Source organism: Mytilus galloprovincialis, chromosome 5, assembly GCF_965363235.1.
Source record: "Mytilus galloprovincialis chromosome 5, xbMytGall1.hap1.1, whole genome shotgun sequence".
Classification (NCBI taxonomy): Eukaryota; Metazoa; Mollusca; class Bivalvia; order Mytilida; family Mytilidae; genus Mytilus; species Mytilus galloprovincialis.
The window spans coordinates 75,595,831-75,613,489 of record NC_134842.1 but is presented as its reverse complement, the minus strand read 5'-3'; the positions used below and the strand labels follow the sequence as shown (position 1 = coordinate 75,613,489).

Genomic DNA, 17,659 nt, shown 5'->3' with positions numbered 1-17,659 from the left:
TTTAAAAAAAACTTTAATTTAACATTGAAAATAGATTTTAAATATTAACATGAAGCAAGTAACACTAGTAAAGGTGTTCATTTATGTCTTTTGAAATATATTGTGCAAAATAAAGAAAATAAAGATTGGTTTCCTGTTTTGTTTCCTGTCATGTAAACGGTGAATCAAAATGTATTAATTTTTTCTCGAAAAACTCAATTGTTCCATTAATACTATTCTAACATCAACACAACCCACAGAATAAAAGTTAAAGTTTTAGAACTTATAAAAAAGGATACAAAAAGAAACCAAAGGCCGAATACCAAATTATGGTCCATATATATAAATGAACTGCAATGTATGCATATATATATTATAAGATAAGAATTTTATAATATTACAGCCTTTGTGAAATAAGAATGCATACTGTAGATTCATTATAATTCGTTGGATAACAATTTTCGTGGTTTTCGTTAGTACAGCGTGAACTACTTTGACAATTAAATGTTCAAGGAATGACAATTTTTTATTAGCCTAATTGTATGCATAGATTGGCAAAACCAAGAAAATTGTTACATCTGAGTCTGATCATCTATCAAAATACAACTTTTCCTGAATCTATGAAATTTGTTACCCACAAAAATAAATGAATTCACAGTAAATACATGTAATATTTTTTTATTGATCGAGTTTTCCTGGACTTAGAATTCAAATGGAGTTAATTTGTACAGTATAATTTTTTATTTCGGATTAATCTGTGGCTTGTTATTTTTCATTTAAATGTTTTGTAAAAAATTAGGACTTTAAGAAAGGCTGTATGTAAGTTTGTGGGTTGCTTAACAAGCAAATACATTATGTGTTAAGGCATAACATTCAGAAGTTAATGTAAGAATTAAGCAACGAGGTATTTTATTCTATGTATACAAGATATACACAAAGATTTATAAAGGATGTTAATGCATCGATAATCAGATAGTTAAATAACCACATACCCCAGGGTAAATATGGCAATTACCCTGACATCACGGCCATAAAAATCTCATTACCACTAATGGTAATCTGTATGGAGCTTTTATATATTCCAATAACATGGTTCATTCAAGATCAGTGGAGGTCACACCTTAAGCTGAGACATGAAAATGATTTACATATAGTCAAGAGTGATGTAAAGTAATTTAATTTGTACAAATTTTTAAAAGAACCAATAGTGCAATTGTTTGCACCTGTCCTAAGTCAGGAATCTGAAGTTCAGTAGTTGTCCTTTGTTGATGTGGTTCATAAGTGTTTTTTTTTTCTCGTTTTTTATATGAATTCTCAGTTTTTTTGTAAAGATAAGACGGTTGGTTTTCCCGTTTGAATGGTTTTACACTTGTCATTTTTGGGACTCCATGTTAAACACCATACTTTGACCTGTATGGTTTACTTTTACAAATTATGACTTGGATGGAGAGTAAACTATGTCTCATTGGCACGCATACCACATCTTATTTAATTTATATCCAATAATAACAGATTTAGTAATACATTATAGTATGCCATTCCTGTGTGGTTTCCTAGGAGAACTTTAATTTATGCCTCTCTTTTCTAATAAAAACAAAGTAAGCCAAATATATCCCTAAAACAAGCTGAAAAATTGAGTATTTTTATTTTTACTTGAAAATGAATTGATATTAATGTAAAAATATTATAAATGTATTTGTCATGTATGTATTTGAGACAAATTTTTGTTGTATTTAATTCCAATCCCATGAACAAAAATCTTAAGTCTTTCCGATGTTTACAACTTTATAACATGTATAATTAAGAGAGGTGAAATTTGAACAACTCAATAGTTTACAGAGTTTTATAAAACTCTAGCTGTATCAGTTTTATCTTCTTGACCCGGTATTGCATTACATGTACCCGTGGTTGAAGAATTGGGCCAAACAAAAAAGTATGTGATTGTGTGTTTACTGTCACATACTGACAAAAAATAGGGGGGGGGGGAGGTAGGGAGTTTTTTTTTAACTTTGAATCTATGGGAGCAACATTGTGACTTTCACAATTCTTAATCAAAAATGGCCCAAAAAACTTTGGGGTGAGGTAGGGGTGCAGTCTGCAACACACATACTTTTTTATTTGGCCTTGTAATTCAGATTTGTGTTTTGTATTTATGATGATATCCATTCACAATACAGAGGTGTTAAATTTCTTCTTTGCTTCAATGTTCAGACACTCTTAAGTTTAAAAGTCAACAAAAATGTCCCATAAAAATAATAAACTTGACATAAAAATATGAATGCATTCAAAATGATTATAAATTCCTTTTGAAGTTTATGGTTGGCTGAAGTTTTATATATGCAAAGAAAATATTAAAATCATAAACATAATAAACATATTAAATTTGGAATTCTATGATACAAACATATAAACTTTTTAATCTTTAATCTAATAATCAGGCCATGTTATAATTAAAATAATAATAAGTTGATTTGTTTTTGATTTTTTTTTTATTTGTATTCACTTGTTATGACAAACACCTAAGGTAATTTATTTTTTTTAGAAAATTTGTGTAGTCTTATGCAAAAATTGAAAAAAATTAACTTGGATTTTATCTGAATTAAGCTTCTCTGCAGTCTACCAATAATCATGGTAAATTCCTATTTCAAGGAATTTTTCTCATGAAAATGTATTTTGAGACTCAATCAACTCAGAAGATTTCATTTTTATGTCCCACCTAAAAGTAGAGGGGCATTATGTTTTCTGGTCTAGCTGTGTGTCCATTTGTTAGTTCGTCTGTTCGTCGGTCTGTCCTGTTTCAGGTTAAGTTTTTAGTCAAGGTAGTTTATGATAAAGTTGAAGTCCAATCAACTACTAACTTAGTACACATGTTCCTTATCACACAATGTATCATATTATGATATAATCTATCTAATTTTAATGCCCAAAAATTAGATTTTTGACACCAATTTCACGGTCCACTCAGGGGCGGATGCAGGAATTTTCGTAAGGGGGGGTGCTAACCCAGGGCAAAGGGGGGGTGCAAAACATATGTCCCGATACAAATGCATTGATCGGCAAAAATAAAGGGGGGGTGCGCACCCCCGGAACCCCCCCCCCCCCCTGGATCCACCACTGCCACTGAACATAGAAAATGATAGTGGGAGTGGGGCATCCTTGTACTGTGAACACATTCTTGTTTGTAATATCTCACTTAAATAGCAAGAAATATTAGCAGAAGATCAAAGGTAAATGTACGTGCAGATTCCCATATTAGGTCACAGGTGTATTACCACCAATTCATGGCTTTTCAACTACATGTACATTATCTTTGTTAAATTTGCTCTTTTAAAAGAATTGTGCAGAACTTATCTTTGTTTCATATACAATAATAGTTCATTCTAATTTAAGTTCTGTTCTTGATTTTACGACAGCCAGAAGGTCAAGATAAGTCCTTTGCATGTAGTCATGTACTTTAATAAATGAGTACCCCCTATACTGCAAATGCAAATTTAATAAATATTTCAAAATGGGCTCTTTTACCTGACATACATGACATATATATATATTTTAAAATACTAATCATATTGTGTAACTTGATAATTTTAAAAGCAAGAGTTTATTTTGTTCATTTTGCAATTTGAAATTTTATTGACATTTTAAAAAGCTCTAAATAAATATTTTTGTCAGTCAAATTGTTTATTTTGTTTAGAAGTTTTAAGTCCTGAGAGATTAAAAAGGATTTTTGTTGTGTAAAAATAAATAAAATTTATAATGAGATTGTGTTATATTGTGTAAACCTAAGACATACCTAATACCTTTTGTCAGTCTATTTTATTACAGAGCGCAAGGATTTTGTACAGTGAGATTCAAATCCTTTTTGATATACAAATCCTTGCAGAGAGATAGGTTAGAGTCGTATTGAATTAAATGTCATAAGGATTATACCACACAATAAAATATAATACTATAAGTCTTTTATATTTACAAAGTATACATTTAAGGAGCACAGCGGCACTTGTCTAAGATTTTTTTCTTAGTCTTAAATTTACAACACATTCTTTCATAAAAGTTAAACTCTATCTGATTGAGTTATATCCCCTTATATCTGAGTTATCTACCCTTATGTTACAAAGTTGAAAAAGATTAATTTCTAACAAATTTGTTTTTGGTAAAATACAGCCATAAATAATAAGAAAACACACATAATTTTTTATATCAACATGGAAATATGAAATCTTACAAATGAATTACTTACTGTAAATGTGGAAATTTGTACACTTCATTGAAGATCTAGATGGATATTGTTATTTGCTATTCCAAAATCCAAGAAATGTGGGTTTTTTTAGAGACAAAGTGCATGTGACATTGAATTATCATATTCATGATGTTGATAAAATATTTTCATGCAAGTACTTTATAGATTGATATTTGAAGAGTTGAATGAAAATATAGAAATTCTAAGACAGCAATGAATTCAAAATCAACTAGAAGCGGAAAGGTAGTTTTTGATAAAGTTGAAGTTCAATCAACTTGAAACTTATAGTATGCACGTTCCCAGCTATGATATGAAATTTCTAATTTTAATGCCAAATTAGAGTTTTGAACCTAAAGTCATGGTCATGAAGGTAGAAAATGATAGTTGGAGTGGGGCAGTCATGAACTATGGACTAATGTTTGGTGTTGAATTACTTAGTGATCTCCCTTGGTCATTATGATTCTTAGTTATCTTCCTTGGTCATTATGATTCTATCTCCCTTGGTCATTATGATTCTTAGTTATCTCCCTTGGTCATTATGATTCTTGATTAGTTATCTCCCTTGGTCATTATGATTCTTAGGAAGCAAGTCTCAGACAACAGACTCATTATTGTACATGGGGAGTCTGTCAAACTGAAGAAATAACACTTCATTACAAAAATGTACTTGAACTTATTTTCTAAGTCCGTATGACGAAAAAAGGGCAAGGAAATTATCGATTTTTAAACTTATGATATCTTTGGCTCAACTGACACAACTGATGAACTATCTGGATGCTTATTTGGACTCATCTAAGTTGAGAAGATGATGCAAACAGATTTTCTATAAATTCTTGACCCCTGAATTTGTCTAAGTTGCTTTCCTCTGAATATTATAATTTTGACTTATTACGGTCTGATACTGCATGCAGACGCTCATGATCATGACTAGAGTTTTTTTTTCTTTTCCTTATTTTTTCAAGAGGAAACATACCATGAGGTCAAGCTCAAATTCTGAATAAAATAAATTGTTTTTTTTTATTTGGTGTTGTTTTATTGACATACTAATTATTTTAACATATTATACGTTTTATTTTGTCTTTTATTTAAAAAAAAGAAAGAAATGAAACAAGAAGGATAACTCTGTTTGAAATAAGTGGTTTTCAAGTCATTTATCACAATTACCTAGTAGTGTTTTGATGTTTATCTTTATTTATAGATCTATTTTATTATGTACAAAAATTTAGGTCCAGCTTTTATTGTGCACCTTGACAGTTGAATTGTGGAGCATTTAAGTGATAAAGTTTGTTCAAATAAAAGAATCTTGATTTAGTTGTTTGATAATTATGACCGTAATTGTTATAGATTGGGGTGCTGAAAAATAATGTGAGCGACAATGTACCCTATCAAATTTAACAGGCTAAGTAACAATAGATGATTTTTGCACACTGCCAATGATCCATGATAATTTAATAGATTTTATGATGTTTGAATGCTAACATTGAATGCTTACTCATTGAATAGACCTAACCTAATTGCGTTGTAAATAGGTTTTGATTTGTTATTAAAATGAGAAATAAATTTCGTAATTGATAAGTGTATAGTTCACATATTTCAGTTTTGGTTTGTTGTCGATAGTTCTGGTTTAAATTTTTCGAACATTTGGAATATCTAGATGAAAAATGTATGGCTCTCACAGGATGGTAAGCTTATTAGCTGAATAAAATTGTCTTATTTCTTTCTAGGTTTAATGTTTAAATGTTTGTTATGAACAGGTGTTGTATGATTTCTTCCAAGAGTATTACTGCTCTTTAAATTGCTAAGTCATGAATTCCTCAATTCAATATAACATAAAAAATTGGCTTCAGATCAACTTTCAATATTTTTTGTTTACTTTTTACTTTTTTGTGTACTTTGGTTTTGTATAACAAATATATTTTCTTGAATAATAAAGTTTTTGAAATTTGATGTAAAATGACATCTGATAGGACAGTTTATCATGTTGATTTGTTCCTCTCAAAATCTACAACTTATTAACCATTTATCCTGTCACTAAGAACACTGGTCAACAATGTTTTGGTAGATTCTTTCTGTAGATGTAACACAAACAATTTGAAAACAGATGTCCATCATGTTTGACATTTTATTTTAGAAATCCATTGTTATTTTCTTTTTCCATTCTTTAATTTCCAGTCCACATCACAATATTGACCACTGCGTTGACCACTCATGTTTATGCAACCATTTAGTTCAAGTGTCTTGATACATGTCCAGAACCTCTTTTATTGTTTTAACCTCAAACAGTATAAGATGGTATCATTCATAATTCTATCAAAATTAAATAGAATCATACCTGAGTCTAACCATCTGAAGTGGGACTAACATAATTCTATCTAGATTCAATAGAATCACACATTCAATAGAATCATACCTGGGGCTATCACTCTGAAGTGGGACTAAATATACCATAAATAGAAAACAAATTTTATACCAACAAGCTATAATCAATAAACAATACAGAATACACAGTAACCAGACAATGTTTGTAAACTGTCAACAGAATGATGTATTTTCTTTTACTTTTAATACTCGTAAAAATGACAAACAAAACAAATATGTATATTAAAATATCAGGTCTCGAGTACGGTACACTGTAATTTTGTTTGTATTGATGGTCGTTTGTTAAACCTACAATTTTTTTTTGATTTATGGTCTTTTTACATGGACATAAATAGTTGTTTTTATTCAAATCTATATGTATTGGAATCTGTTAACTAGATTGTTAAGCACCAGTGTTGAGCACCAGTCTGTAAGTCTTGAGTCTTGTCTGAGACTGGTGACTCCAGGAAGGTCTTAGTCCACATGTACTTTGATGGAACTTCATGTGATTAACCTGTGATCTATATAAAGTGTAGAAATAAAGCAAGTCACTTTGCTTACATTGTTTATATTGGAATTTCCTTATTATAAAAAGTTTTCTGTTTTCAAGTTTAAGTTTCCTTATACATGATTATATTGCATGTAAGTGATTGGATTTAGATTAAAAATACACAAATTTACTTTTTACTAAAACATGTATTTTTAATCACATAATTTGATTTCAATGGATGTTGAGAGGAGCAGTATGCTGAAATGTGCTGAAATCCAAATACTATGTACATGTATATGTCTAAATAACAATTCTATAGAATTCAAGAAATAGAGTGATTTACTCTCAATACCAGTGAAGTGACTGAGCTAGGTTTGGATTATTATTTACTTTGGAGATATATGCAGGATTATTAAATAATTTAATCATAGTTGAGTAAAATATCTGTACTTATAGAAGGAGAAAAAATATTTGTATTATTATTTTGAAAACAAATGCATTTTTCAGTGCTTAAGCTTTACACATTCATCTTTACAAACTTGGAAGGAGGAAACATATTTGTATTATCATTTTGAAAACAACAACGATTTTATAGTGCTTAAAACTTAACACATATTCATCTTTACAAACTTGGCGGTCTTTTTAAAAACAAGCGTTGAGAAGTTAAGATTGTACGCTATACATCAATAGGAAGTATGTACTCAAACTTTACCATATAGATCTATATCTCAGATTGATAAGTCAGAAAGTGTGTTAGGAATCTATTGTATCGGAACAATAGATATTTACTGTGTGTAGAGAACGGAAAACAAAACCCGTTAATAGGACAAAAGTAATATGATCTCTGCGAAATATCTGCCAAGGTTGAATTAGAAAATGGTCAATGGAATGTCATCTAAAATGAACGTAGGAAAGGTATTGTTGGATTTTTATTAATTATTTATGATTGCGGTAATTATTGTCTATTTGTTATCATTGTTTAAAGTGTGTGAAAAGATATTTATTTTTGATAGTATAATTATTGACTATTATAAATGGGATTTTAATCCTTTTTAAGCATTTCAAAGAGAAAACAACATTGGCGTCCCCAAACTCAGAGTTGAACCACTGTACTTCATATTAAGGAATAAGTAATCCATAGTTAAAGAATGACAAGTAAAAGAGGGGGAGGGCTGAGATCTCTAAAACTAGATTACTATAAAAATGAAGTAAAATATAATGTACCGGTAATTATTCATTTTTAAAGCATCAGAGGACAAATATTATCACCTGTACGTTATTGTACTTTGACAATGATTAAAACCCTTACCTTATAGTATGCTTAAAATTGCACTACAGTACAGTATTTTTTTCTAGAACCCTGTACTCTTTCCCTGGAATGTGACATTTATTTAACAGGACTAATATTACCAACTTCCTTCACTTAATGAACAATAAGATTTATGTGCCTCTTAAGTTGGTCTTTCTTTCTTGAGCCCAAGATTTATACCCTTTTTGGAAAATGACGCAGTCATTGTTCCATTACTGGCGACCTGAACTTCATTACATTTCTCTGCCTACCGCGCTTGGTTTCGTATTTACTATTTTCTATACAAACTGGAATCTGCTTGTGTTATCATTAATTATGCATGAGAGGTCATTGTGTAGTAATCAGCCAGGAACCAGTTTACAAACTAACTGGTTTCTGCTTGTATTCCACTACACTCGGACAAAGTGTTGTAGTTTGACGGGAACCAGTTTAGAATTTGTAAACTACAAAACGTAATCGGTTATTGTTCATTCCGTTTTGGTGTTTCATACTGACTTTTATGGTTTGAATAAGCTTAAGACCCTTCAAACATTAATGTGATAGGTATATTAAAGACTGTTTTACAAAAGGATGGAACTGTTTTGCTTTCAAAGTCGTACTATAGTGATATCTGTTATGTACGGATTTCCACTCACCGGTTAATTTCTTTTTTTACACGTGCTTTTGAAACTTCCTGTTTAAACATCGCAAGTTTTAAAATTGTTTTTTGAGTGAATTTAACTTATTTTAACAATCATGAAGCGTTCCAGAATCATTTTCAAGCAGTTTCTTCTTCTCTTTGATGATGGAAAATAGGTTTTTCTCAAGAAAATACCGCAAACGATCGCAGAGGAATTGAAACGTACAAGTCAAGTCGGCACCTGGTTAAATTGGCATCTAGTCAAATCGGCACCTATTTGACGTCAATTCGGCATCCAATAATATTTGTTATAATATTTTCTATTCAATTAATTAATAAATAAATATATATTTTATTATAGTGTCACATATTGATTGACAATATTTACAAATCACAGTATACAATAAAACAATCAATACCCAGTCATAAATTTGACTTATGAGACACTTAACACATGTTATATACATTATTACATTTTGTTATAGAGTTTAACGGTAAAATTCATAAAATTATCATCAAAAAAAGTTAAAACGTGTTTATGCATTTAAAAGCATATATATTTGAGCAAAAAATAAAATCCGAAATGAATGTTGTTAAAAAGTATGGAAATAAGTTAAAAAGAATAAAATATACATGTATATTCTAAGTTTTAAAATAATTTCATCTAAAAATTAACGATTACATATTTAATTATCTTATAAAAAATTAATCACAGTGACTTTTAAAACATAAAATAGACTTTTACAACTAGTATGTTATTAGTAATAATTAAGAAAATAATTTTCGTCTCATAAAACTCTTATGTAAACATTTGCTTGAACATTTTTGAATATCAGAACATTTCATTATTTCAACAAGTTTGACATCATCATTTAACATTGAGAAATTGTCAATATATTTTGAACATTCGAACAACAATTCAAACCTAATGTCATCATATAAGGAACATTTAATTAATTAATAACTGTTACCAAGTACATAGTGAATATGTTGTTGTGTATTTAGGTAAACAACGAAACCAAAGTGAAATTATGTTGTTGTGTATAAAGGTAAACAACGAAACCCTTACCCAAGCTGTTGTTTTAACAATTAGACAATTATTAAAAAAAAATGGAAAACTATGAGTCCCTTTCAATAAATCAAACTTTCATGCCAAATAATAAGCAAATTTAAGGTGTTTTTTTTCAGTAAAGTTTAAAAAGCATTAAACAAACAATCCTGTAAAATGCTCAACTGGTTTAAATAATGCATAAAAATATCCAATATCTCATGTATTAGTCCAAATAATTATGACGTCTGGCAAGGCTATTTTATTTTTTTTCTGTGACGTCTTCCTACGAAGTTCGTAGGAAGGCTTTCTTAGGAAGGCGTCCCAGAAAAAAATTAACATAGCCTTGCGGTCATAGAAAGGTGTCCCAGAATAAAATTTAAAAAGCCTTGCCAGACGTAATAATTATTTTGACTACTCATATATATATCATTAAAAATACACCAAAAATGTCATTTAGTTGAGAAAAATAAATATATACAAAATGTACAATGAACACCCAAAAATGTGAAAGTTAGCTAGTATTTAACTCTTTTTGCTTAAATACTGAAAAAAATTCTGGCAACCCCTTACTTATTTTTACTCTTTTTGCTTAAAATACTGTTAAAATATATATTTAACATGGGTGACGAATTGACTATATCAGGTGTCGATTTAACCAGGTGCTGATTTGTCCAGGTGCCAATTTAACCAGGTGCCGGTTTGACTAGAATTCTTTGACAAATGTTTGAAATTACCTGAGTTTCATTAGACCTTTGATAACAGTAACAAAAAGATTATTTACTTAATATTTTGTGGTATCAGGTCTGTTCGCGCCCAATACACTTTCGCACCTCGCACGTTCGCACCCAAGGTCGTTCGCACTCTACTCATTCACGCTCAATTTTAATTCAAATTCAAGTTGAATAATTGGAAAATCATGATTGTTGTTTTAAATTGCTTTGGTGTAAATACTGAATGTATTTATAGCTTGGTATGAGTAAAACATTGAAGATTTTAAAGGAAAAACACAAAAGATAATTGTTTTTAACAGCTTGGTCCCTTTGATCTGAAACAACGAAACAATAAAATATAGGAACCAAAATATAGCAATCCACTATTATAACCAAAACATGATAAAATCTATTCAACACACAGAAAAAAACATAGTCAGAATCTCACTTCATTTTGAAAGAAGTCAATGAAACAAAGTTATAGCAATACACTAACCAAAACATGATTAAGAGTTATTCAACACAAAATAAAACGTTGACAAAATACCACTTTAATTAGAAAGGATTATTATTATTTTTAACAATACGCTATCCAAAACATGATTAAGATTTATTCAACACATAAAAATGCTGTCTCACTTTATTTTGAGACAATGACAACAATTATACTTATAAGAAAACACTTGCTTACAGAGTTATTAAACACAAAACCAATTAAGATTGGGTGCGAACATTTAGGGTGTGAAAGTGAAAGGGGGCGAACATGAGTGGGCGCGAACGGACCCGGATTCAGACTATGTACCAGTGAGAAATATACAAGCCTTTCTACGGTATTTATTTGTACAATTCAGGTAGTCTTGACCTATTCATTTGTCTTAAAAAAACTACCAGTTGTCACCTTCACTTCACACACACATATATACGAATATCAATTATATGCTTACGAGACATGTTGCATTGTTAAACTAATTACGGTATGTGAAAATCAAGACTTGCATAAAAACTATCCCAATATTAGAGACAGTGGCGTCATTTTTCTTCAGAGCTTTCAGCTCTTTGATTCATTTGGATGATGCTGCTGAATGAAGTGACATGTCAGGATTTAACTTTGTCAAAATGATAAAAGGTCAACAAATATCCTCAAGCTTTATGCTATAATTTTAGTAAAACATGTAGATAGATACAGTGGCAGATCCAGAACTTTTTTAAGGGGGGCCCGCTAAATGACTTAAGGGGGGCCCCCTCCAGTCACACTTCAGTCATTCCCTATATAATCAACCAAATTTTTCACACTTCAGTCATTCCCTATATAATCAAACAAATTTTTCCCAATTTTTTCAATCTGTTCTTTTCATCCGTCTTTAACGCTTCTGGTTTTTGATCAAGGTAGTTTTTTGATGAATTTGAAGTCCAATCAACTTGAAACTTAGCACACATGATCCCTTTGATATGATCTTTCTAATTTTATTGCCAAATTAGAGTTTTGACCCGAATTTCACAGTACACTGAACATAGAAAATGATAATGGGTTTGGGGCATCCATGTACTATGGACACATTCTTGATGTTTGTATATATAAGCTGTTACATTTTTTGTATGTAAAATAATCTGTTAATTTGACCATTTATGAACAGTTTCGAAAAAAAATGATTGAATTCTTGTTTTAACTATATTCAATCAATTAGTTTATCTCAGGAAAAAAAATCATACTGACAAACTGTAATCTTAAAAAGAAATTTGACCTTCACCTTGAGATATGAATACCACTGAATAGGGATATATCAAAGTGAGGTCATAAACAATTTTTTGGGGTTTCAGTTTTAATTCTTAACCTCTAACATGTCTAATCTAATTAATTATTTCTTCCAAAAATGAATCGAATCTTTGTGACTGGACAACAATCAAATTATTAACCCAATTATTGTCCATGATGTAGCTATATATATCTATTTACTCTTTTATAGAATTATAATGTAAAAGAAAACATTTTCCCCCAATATTTTGGTTTGTTTTTCAATTTAAAATCTTGAGTTATCTCCCTTGGACTGTGATTTTTGTGTAGATTCAAATTGATTTTGAAATTTCTTTCATATATATATATATATATATAAATATGTGTTTAAATTAATTAATTCCCAATGTTGATATTGTTATTTCAATTATCTTGCATTTTAGGGTAAAATACCTTATTTAAAAGTTAAAAAAATTGTGTGAAATGGAATATATATTTTTGTTAAAAAAAATCAATACAAAATTTTATTCTTATTAACATGATCATGATGATTAAGAGAAAAAATATAATATTTTATTTTGGCTGAGGCCATGTTGCAATTTTTTTATGCTTACAACAAATTTATAAATAACAAGAAATTTTAAAGGTAAGCTATGCAGTCTAGGATGACGGATGGACTTGAAATTGGGACTGCCACTGAAAAATTAGGTTTTTGTCACATAGGCTGATAGGGAAGGAGTTGGGCCTTACAACAGACCATATAAAAAGCCTCCAAGCACTCTGTTGTTTCTATATTTTCCTAGAAATTTTACTTGTTAATTGAAAAATGAAAGAATTGTTCTCTATTTATAAATAGTTTTCCTTCTGTTTAATTTTTGTCGAGCCTGCAACTTTTGTTGCAGAAAGCTCGACATAGGGATAGTGATCCGGCGACTACGGCGGCGGCGGCGGTGTTAGCTCACTTCTTAAAAGCTTTATATTTCAGAAGGTGGAAGACCTGGATGCTTCATACTTTGTATATAGATGCTTCATGTTATGAAGTTTCCGTCAGTCACATGTAAAATGTCCTTGACCTCATTTTCATGGTTCAGTGACCACTTGAAAAAGTATGGAAGGACTGTAAGGTGTACATGTCCAACTGGCAGGTGTCATCTGACCATGACCTCATTTTCATGGTTCAGTGGTTACAGTTAAATTTTTGTGTTTTGGTCTGTTTTTCTCATACTATATGCAATAGGTCTACTATATTTGTTGTATGGAATGCTGGTAAGGTGTTCATGTCTAGCAGGCAGAGGTCATCTGACCTTGACTTCATTTTCATGGTTCAGTGGTCAAAGTTAAGTTTTTGAGTTTTGGTCTTTTTATCTAATACTGTATGCCATAGGTCAACTATATTTGATGTATGGAAATATTTTATGATCTTTATGTCAGTCGCGCAGGTTTTATTTGACGGTGACCTCATTTTCACGGTTCATTGCACAGTGTTAAGTTTTTGTGTTTTGGTCTATTTTTCTTAAACTATAAGTAATGGGTCAACTATATACATGTATGTTGTATAGAAGCATTGTTAGCTGTACATGTCTGCCTGGCATGGTTCATCTGACCTTGACCTCATTTTCAAGGTTCATTGGTCTTTGTTTAGTTATCTTGGTTAATGTTAAGTTTATGAGACAGTTGTAATAAAACTAAGCTTTATACTTAGGACTATCAACATAATATCAATGATTAGTATAGAAGGTGAGACATTTCAGCGTGTGCACTCTTGTTTTTAAACTGGTCTATTTAGTAGAATTATATAAGTATTTAGATTATAGGGTAGGGTTTAAAGGAAATCAATCAACTATATTTCACAGTTTGATTATAGTCCTCAATATATTGCCACAGTGAATTTTAATTTCTATGTTATAAAAGTTTGACAAATAAAACAAACAATACTCTGTCAATATTGGTTTGAATAAAATTGTGTTAGATAATTATATGTCACATAGAGCTTAAATGAAATTCCATGAGCCCCTCCCCCTTTTTGAATCTTTAAAATGGACTGCACCAACCTGTGTTGTGGGTTATTTTTGCAGCCAAAAAGGAGTTATCATGATTGTTTTTGTCTTAAACATGTTAAACTGTGTTGGTTATTTTTAAAATTTCATCATTGAATGATCGAATATTAATAAAATGTTTGTGTACATTACATGAATGTCAGGGTAATCTTTACCTGTCAGGTGTTTCAATCAAGTCACCAGGTGATAAAAACCAGATCAATGGTCCTGATTTATTTACTTAATGAAATGGACATCTAGACCCAAGTCAATATCATACATGTAATTATCTGCCCCTTAGGGGACACCACATACAAGGTCCTTATCCTTAGAATTTCTAAGTTTTGACAACGTTTATATAATACTTCCTGCACTGACAGAAAAATGTTTTTGATATCATAGTGAAATTTACATGGACAAAAATAGATTTGGACAGATTTAAACTCTCAGGTGACTTAGAGTGGTTCACCTGAGAAGTTTTAGTCCTCCTTTTTATTATGGTCTGCCGGTATGATTATAATGGATTTTAGCTGGATTTAGACACAAATTTGCATTGAATATATATTCATTACGTACAGATTTAAAGCAAGGATTATGAATTTATTAACTTTGTAACGGATTAATATGCATATAACGGGTTTTATTTAGTGAATTCATGTCACCAAGTCTTAATGGAATAAAAAAGTTGTAAAACTTTTTATTGTGGGAATGTTATAAATTCTTGTTTGTTATTTGAGATTGTGTGAGTTTCTCTAAATTGTGTTTCAATCATGGAGGTTATGTTAGAAAGAAAATCGTCCCAACGACAATCAAATCGTGAGAAAAAACACAGAGATTTACAAAGGGAAGTTAGTGGAGGTTTTCAGGACTACGGTGATATTCAGAACGATTATTTGGATGAACGTGTACCTACTTATGTCTCATCTTCCTATCAGGTATAGTATTTGTCAGACTTTTCAGAGTATGATATTATTGGACACTATTATAAGGTTATGGAACAGGTCTCAGGTTTCAACAATTTTTCAACAAAAGTTTGTGTCAATTTGTCTACATTAAAAGGTTTTAGCTCTTTTTTGCTGACCAATTAATGGTCAGTAAAAGTTTGCCTCAACAAGTCAAAGTTTAACATAAACAAGTTGAAAGCTCATGATTTTTGATTTGTTTGAAGAATGACATTTTGCATATAGGGGTCCCCAGATCAGCCACTATATTGACAATATGAAAGATAAACATATATATATTAAAGCACTATGGAAATATCCCAGCTGAACTTTAGATGCCTGACCCAAAGCTTGGCCTATGTTTTTCCCTTTTGTGTCCAGTTATCTCCAAAGATATGGACTGTAAGACAGAACACACCATCAAACGTCTAACACACAAATGGTTAAAAAACATGACAATCAAACCTCTACTATTCTAGAAATGTAATGAAAATAGATTGATAAGCAAAGTCCTGAAAAATTCCACGCTGAATGTTAGTTTTGACTCTGTTCTTTCAATGAGACATGTAGAAGGGGGAATAAGACCTTTATTGGGACTGCGGGATCGGTAGTTTTTAAGCTTGGGATTTCGGGATTGACCCTTTCCGGATCCAGGGATTCTTTTTTCTAATTTCAGGATGTCAGGATTTAAATTTATTTAAATTCAGGACCTCTGGGACCTTGTGTTTTTAAGCCCTGGATTTAGGGATCAGGACCCCTCCTATCACCCCCCTCATGTAGAATACAATATATAGAGAATAATACATGGCAAAATCTGTATCATATGTCGTATCATCCCGAGACATCAATATCAGCCCAAGGGCCTTTAGGCCCGAGGGATGATATTGGTCGAGGGTGATACAGCATGTGATACGAATTTTGCCATGTATTATACGCTTTATCATATATTTCAACAGAAGAGTATTGTATTATATGAACTGTTTTCTGATCCCGATAGATTAGCACTGGGTTACCTTCAGTTCTGCTTTTGTTTTGGTTCAAAGCCTTAAAATAACTGCTTATACAAAGCACCTGGGTTACCTTATCATTTGCCTGCTGCTGTTTTAAAAATATTTTGTTTATTATTGTATTTATTTGAGTGTTTTGTATTTTTTATAGTTGCATTTAGTGTGCCAAAAAATATGCAAACTTGATGTTCGTGACGTCACATACAATATGAAAACTTGACGTTCGTGACGTTACATACCAAACAATGACGTCATTATAAAAAATGACCTATTTTGAGGAAATTTTTTCTTAAGCAAAAAAAAAACAAAAAACTTTATGTAAAAAAAAAAAAAAAAAAAAAGGTATGCGATACGGGTTTTACCATGCGATACGGGTTTATAGCTATGCGATACAGGGTAGGTGATTCAGACTGGAAAAACAACCTTTATTAGATATACAAAATAGCTGTATTTTGTACTAAATATATGATAAAAGATACTATTTATTTTAAGTGAATGCATGAATGTCTGTTTAGTAAATGAAAATTTTTCTTACTCATGAATGTAACACATGTTAACTTTTGTAAATATTATTTTATGAGAAATATACATAACATCAATATAATACCAGATGTATAAGGCAAGTTTTCTATTTTAATGATAGATATATTTGATTTAGATGTTTTTCGCCTGACTCACAGACATATAGGTCTAAGATCTAGAGTTGTACACTTATAGGACTATTCTGAGTAGCAGACTAAAGGTCCTAAGGATTATAAGAGTTAGATTCTGATAGGACTATTTCTGAGTCTCAAACATGGAGGTCCTTACAGGATCTGTAGAGTTCTATATAAGACTACTATTTTGTTACTAGTTAGTAATTCCAGATCCTTTAGTCCTGACATGAAGAGGTGATGGGTCTAAATTACAGTTTCTACATGTTCCAGGTATTGATATTTTGCATTGATATTTCTTCTTTTAAATTGTTATTGTTGTTTTCCCTATTCAATATTTTTCCTAATAAATACTTTTGTATAATTCATTTTTGTTGTCACCATTTATGTTACTTAAAGTTGTAAACAAATGTTTCGAATATGAAGCTATTTTTTTTTTAAATCTGGCATCATAATTGAGCCAAAATATTTTTTAATCCACTTTCAGAATTAATTTATCTTGTACTACTGCATCAGCTGCAAGGGTCAACAGAAGAA

The 17,659-nt window shown here is 30.6% G+C and overlaps 1 protein-coding gene across 18 annotated transcripts in view; it reads left to right on the top strand.

The window, feature by feature from the left end:
- The window catches only part of LOC143076423 (RIMS-binding protein 2-like), a 152,966-nt gene that overhangs the window by 11,604 nt on the left and 123,703 nt on the right, over positions 1-17,659 (top strand). Inside the window, exon 1 of one of the 18 annotated variants that reach the window (XM_076252200.1) lies at positions 7,926-7,979. The exons of 16 other annotated variants lie outside the window; for them this stretch is intronic. In XM_076252200.1, coding sequence (XP_076108315.1) covers positions 7,941-7,979 — 39 coding nt within the window. In that variant the 5' untranslated portion in view covers positions 7,926-7,940. Of the gene's footprint in view, positions 1-7,925; positions 7,980-14,851; positions 15,457-17,659 lie in introns of those variants that run through there. One more of the 18 variants, XM_076252198.1, reaches the window with a different exon arrangement.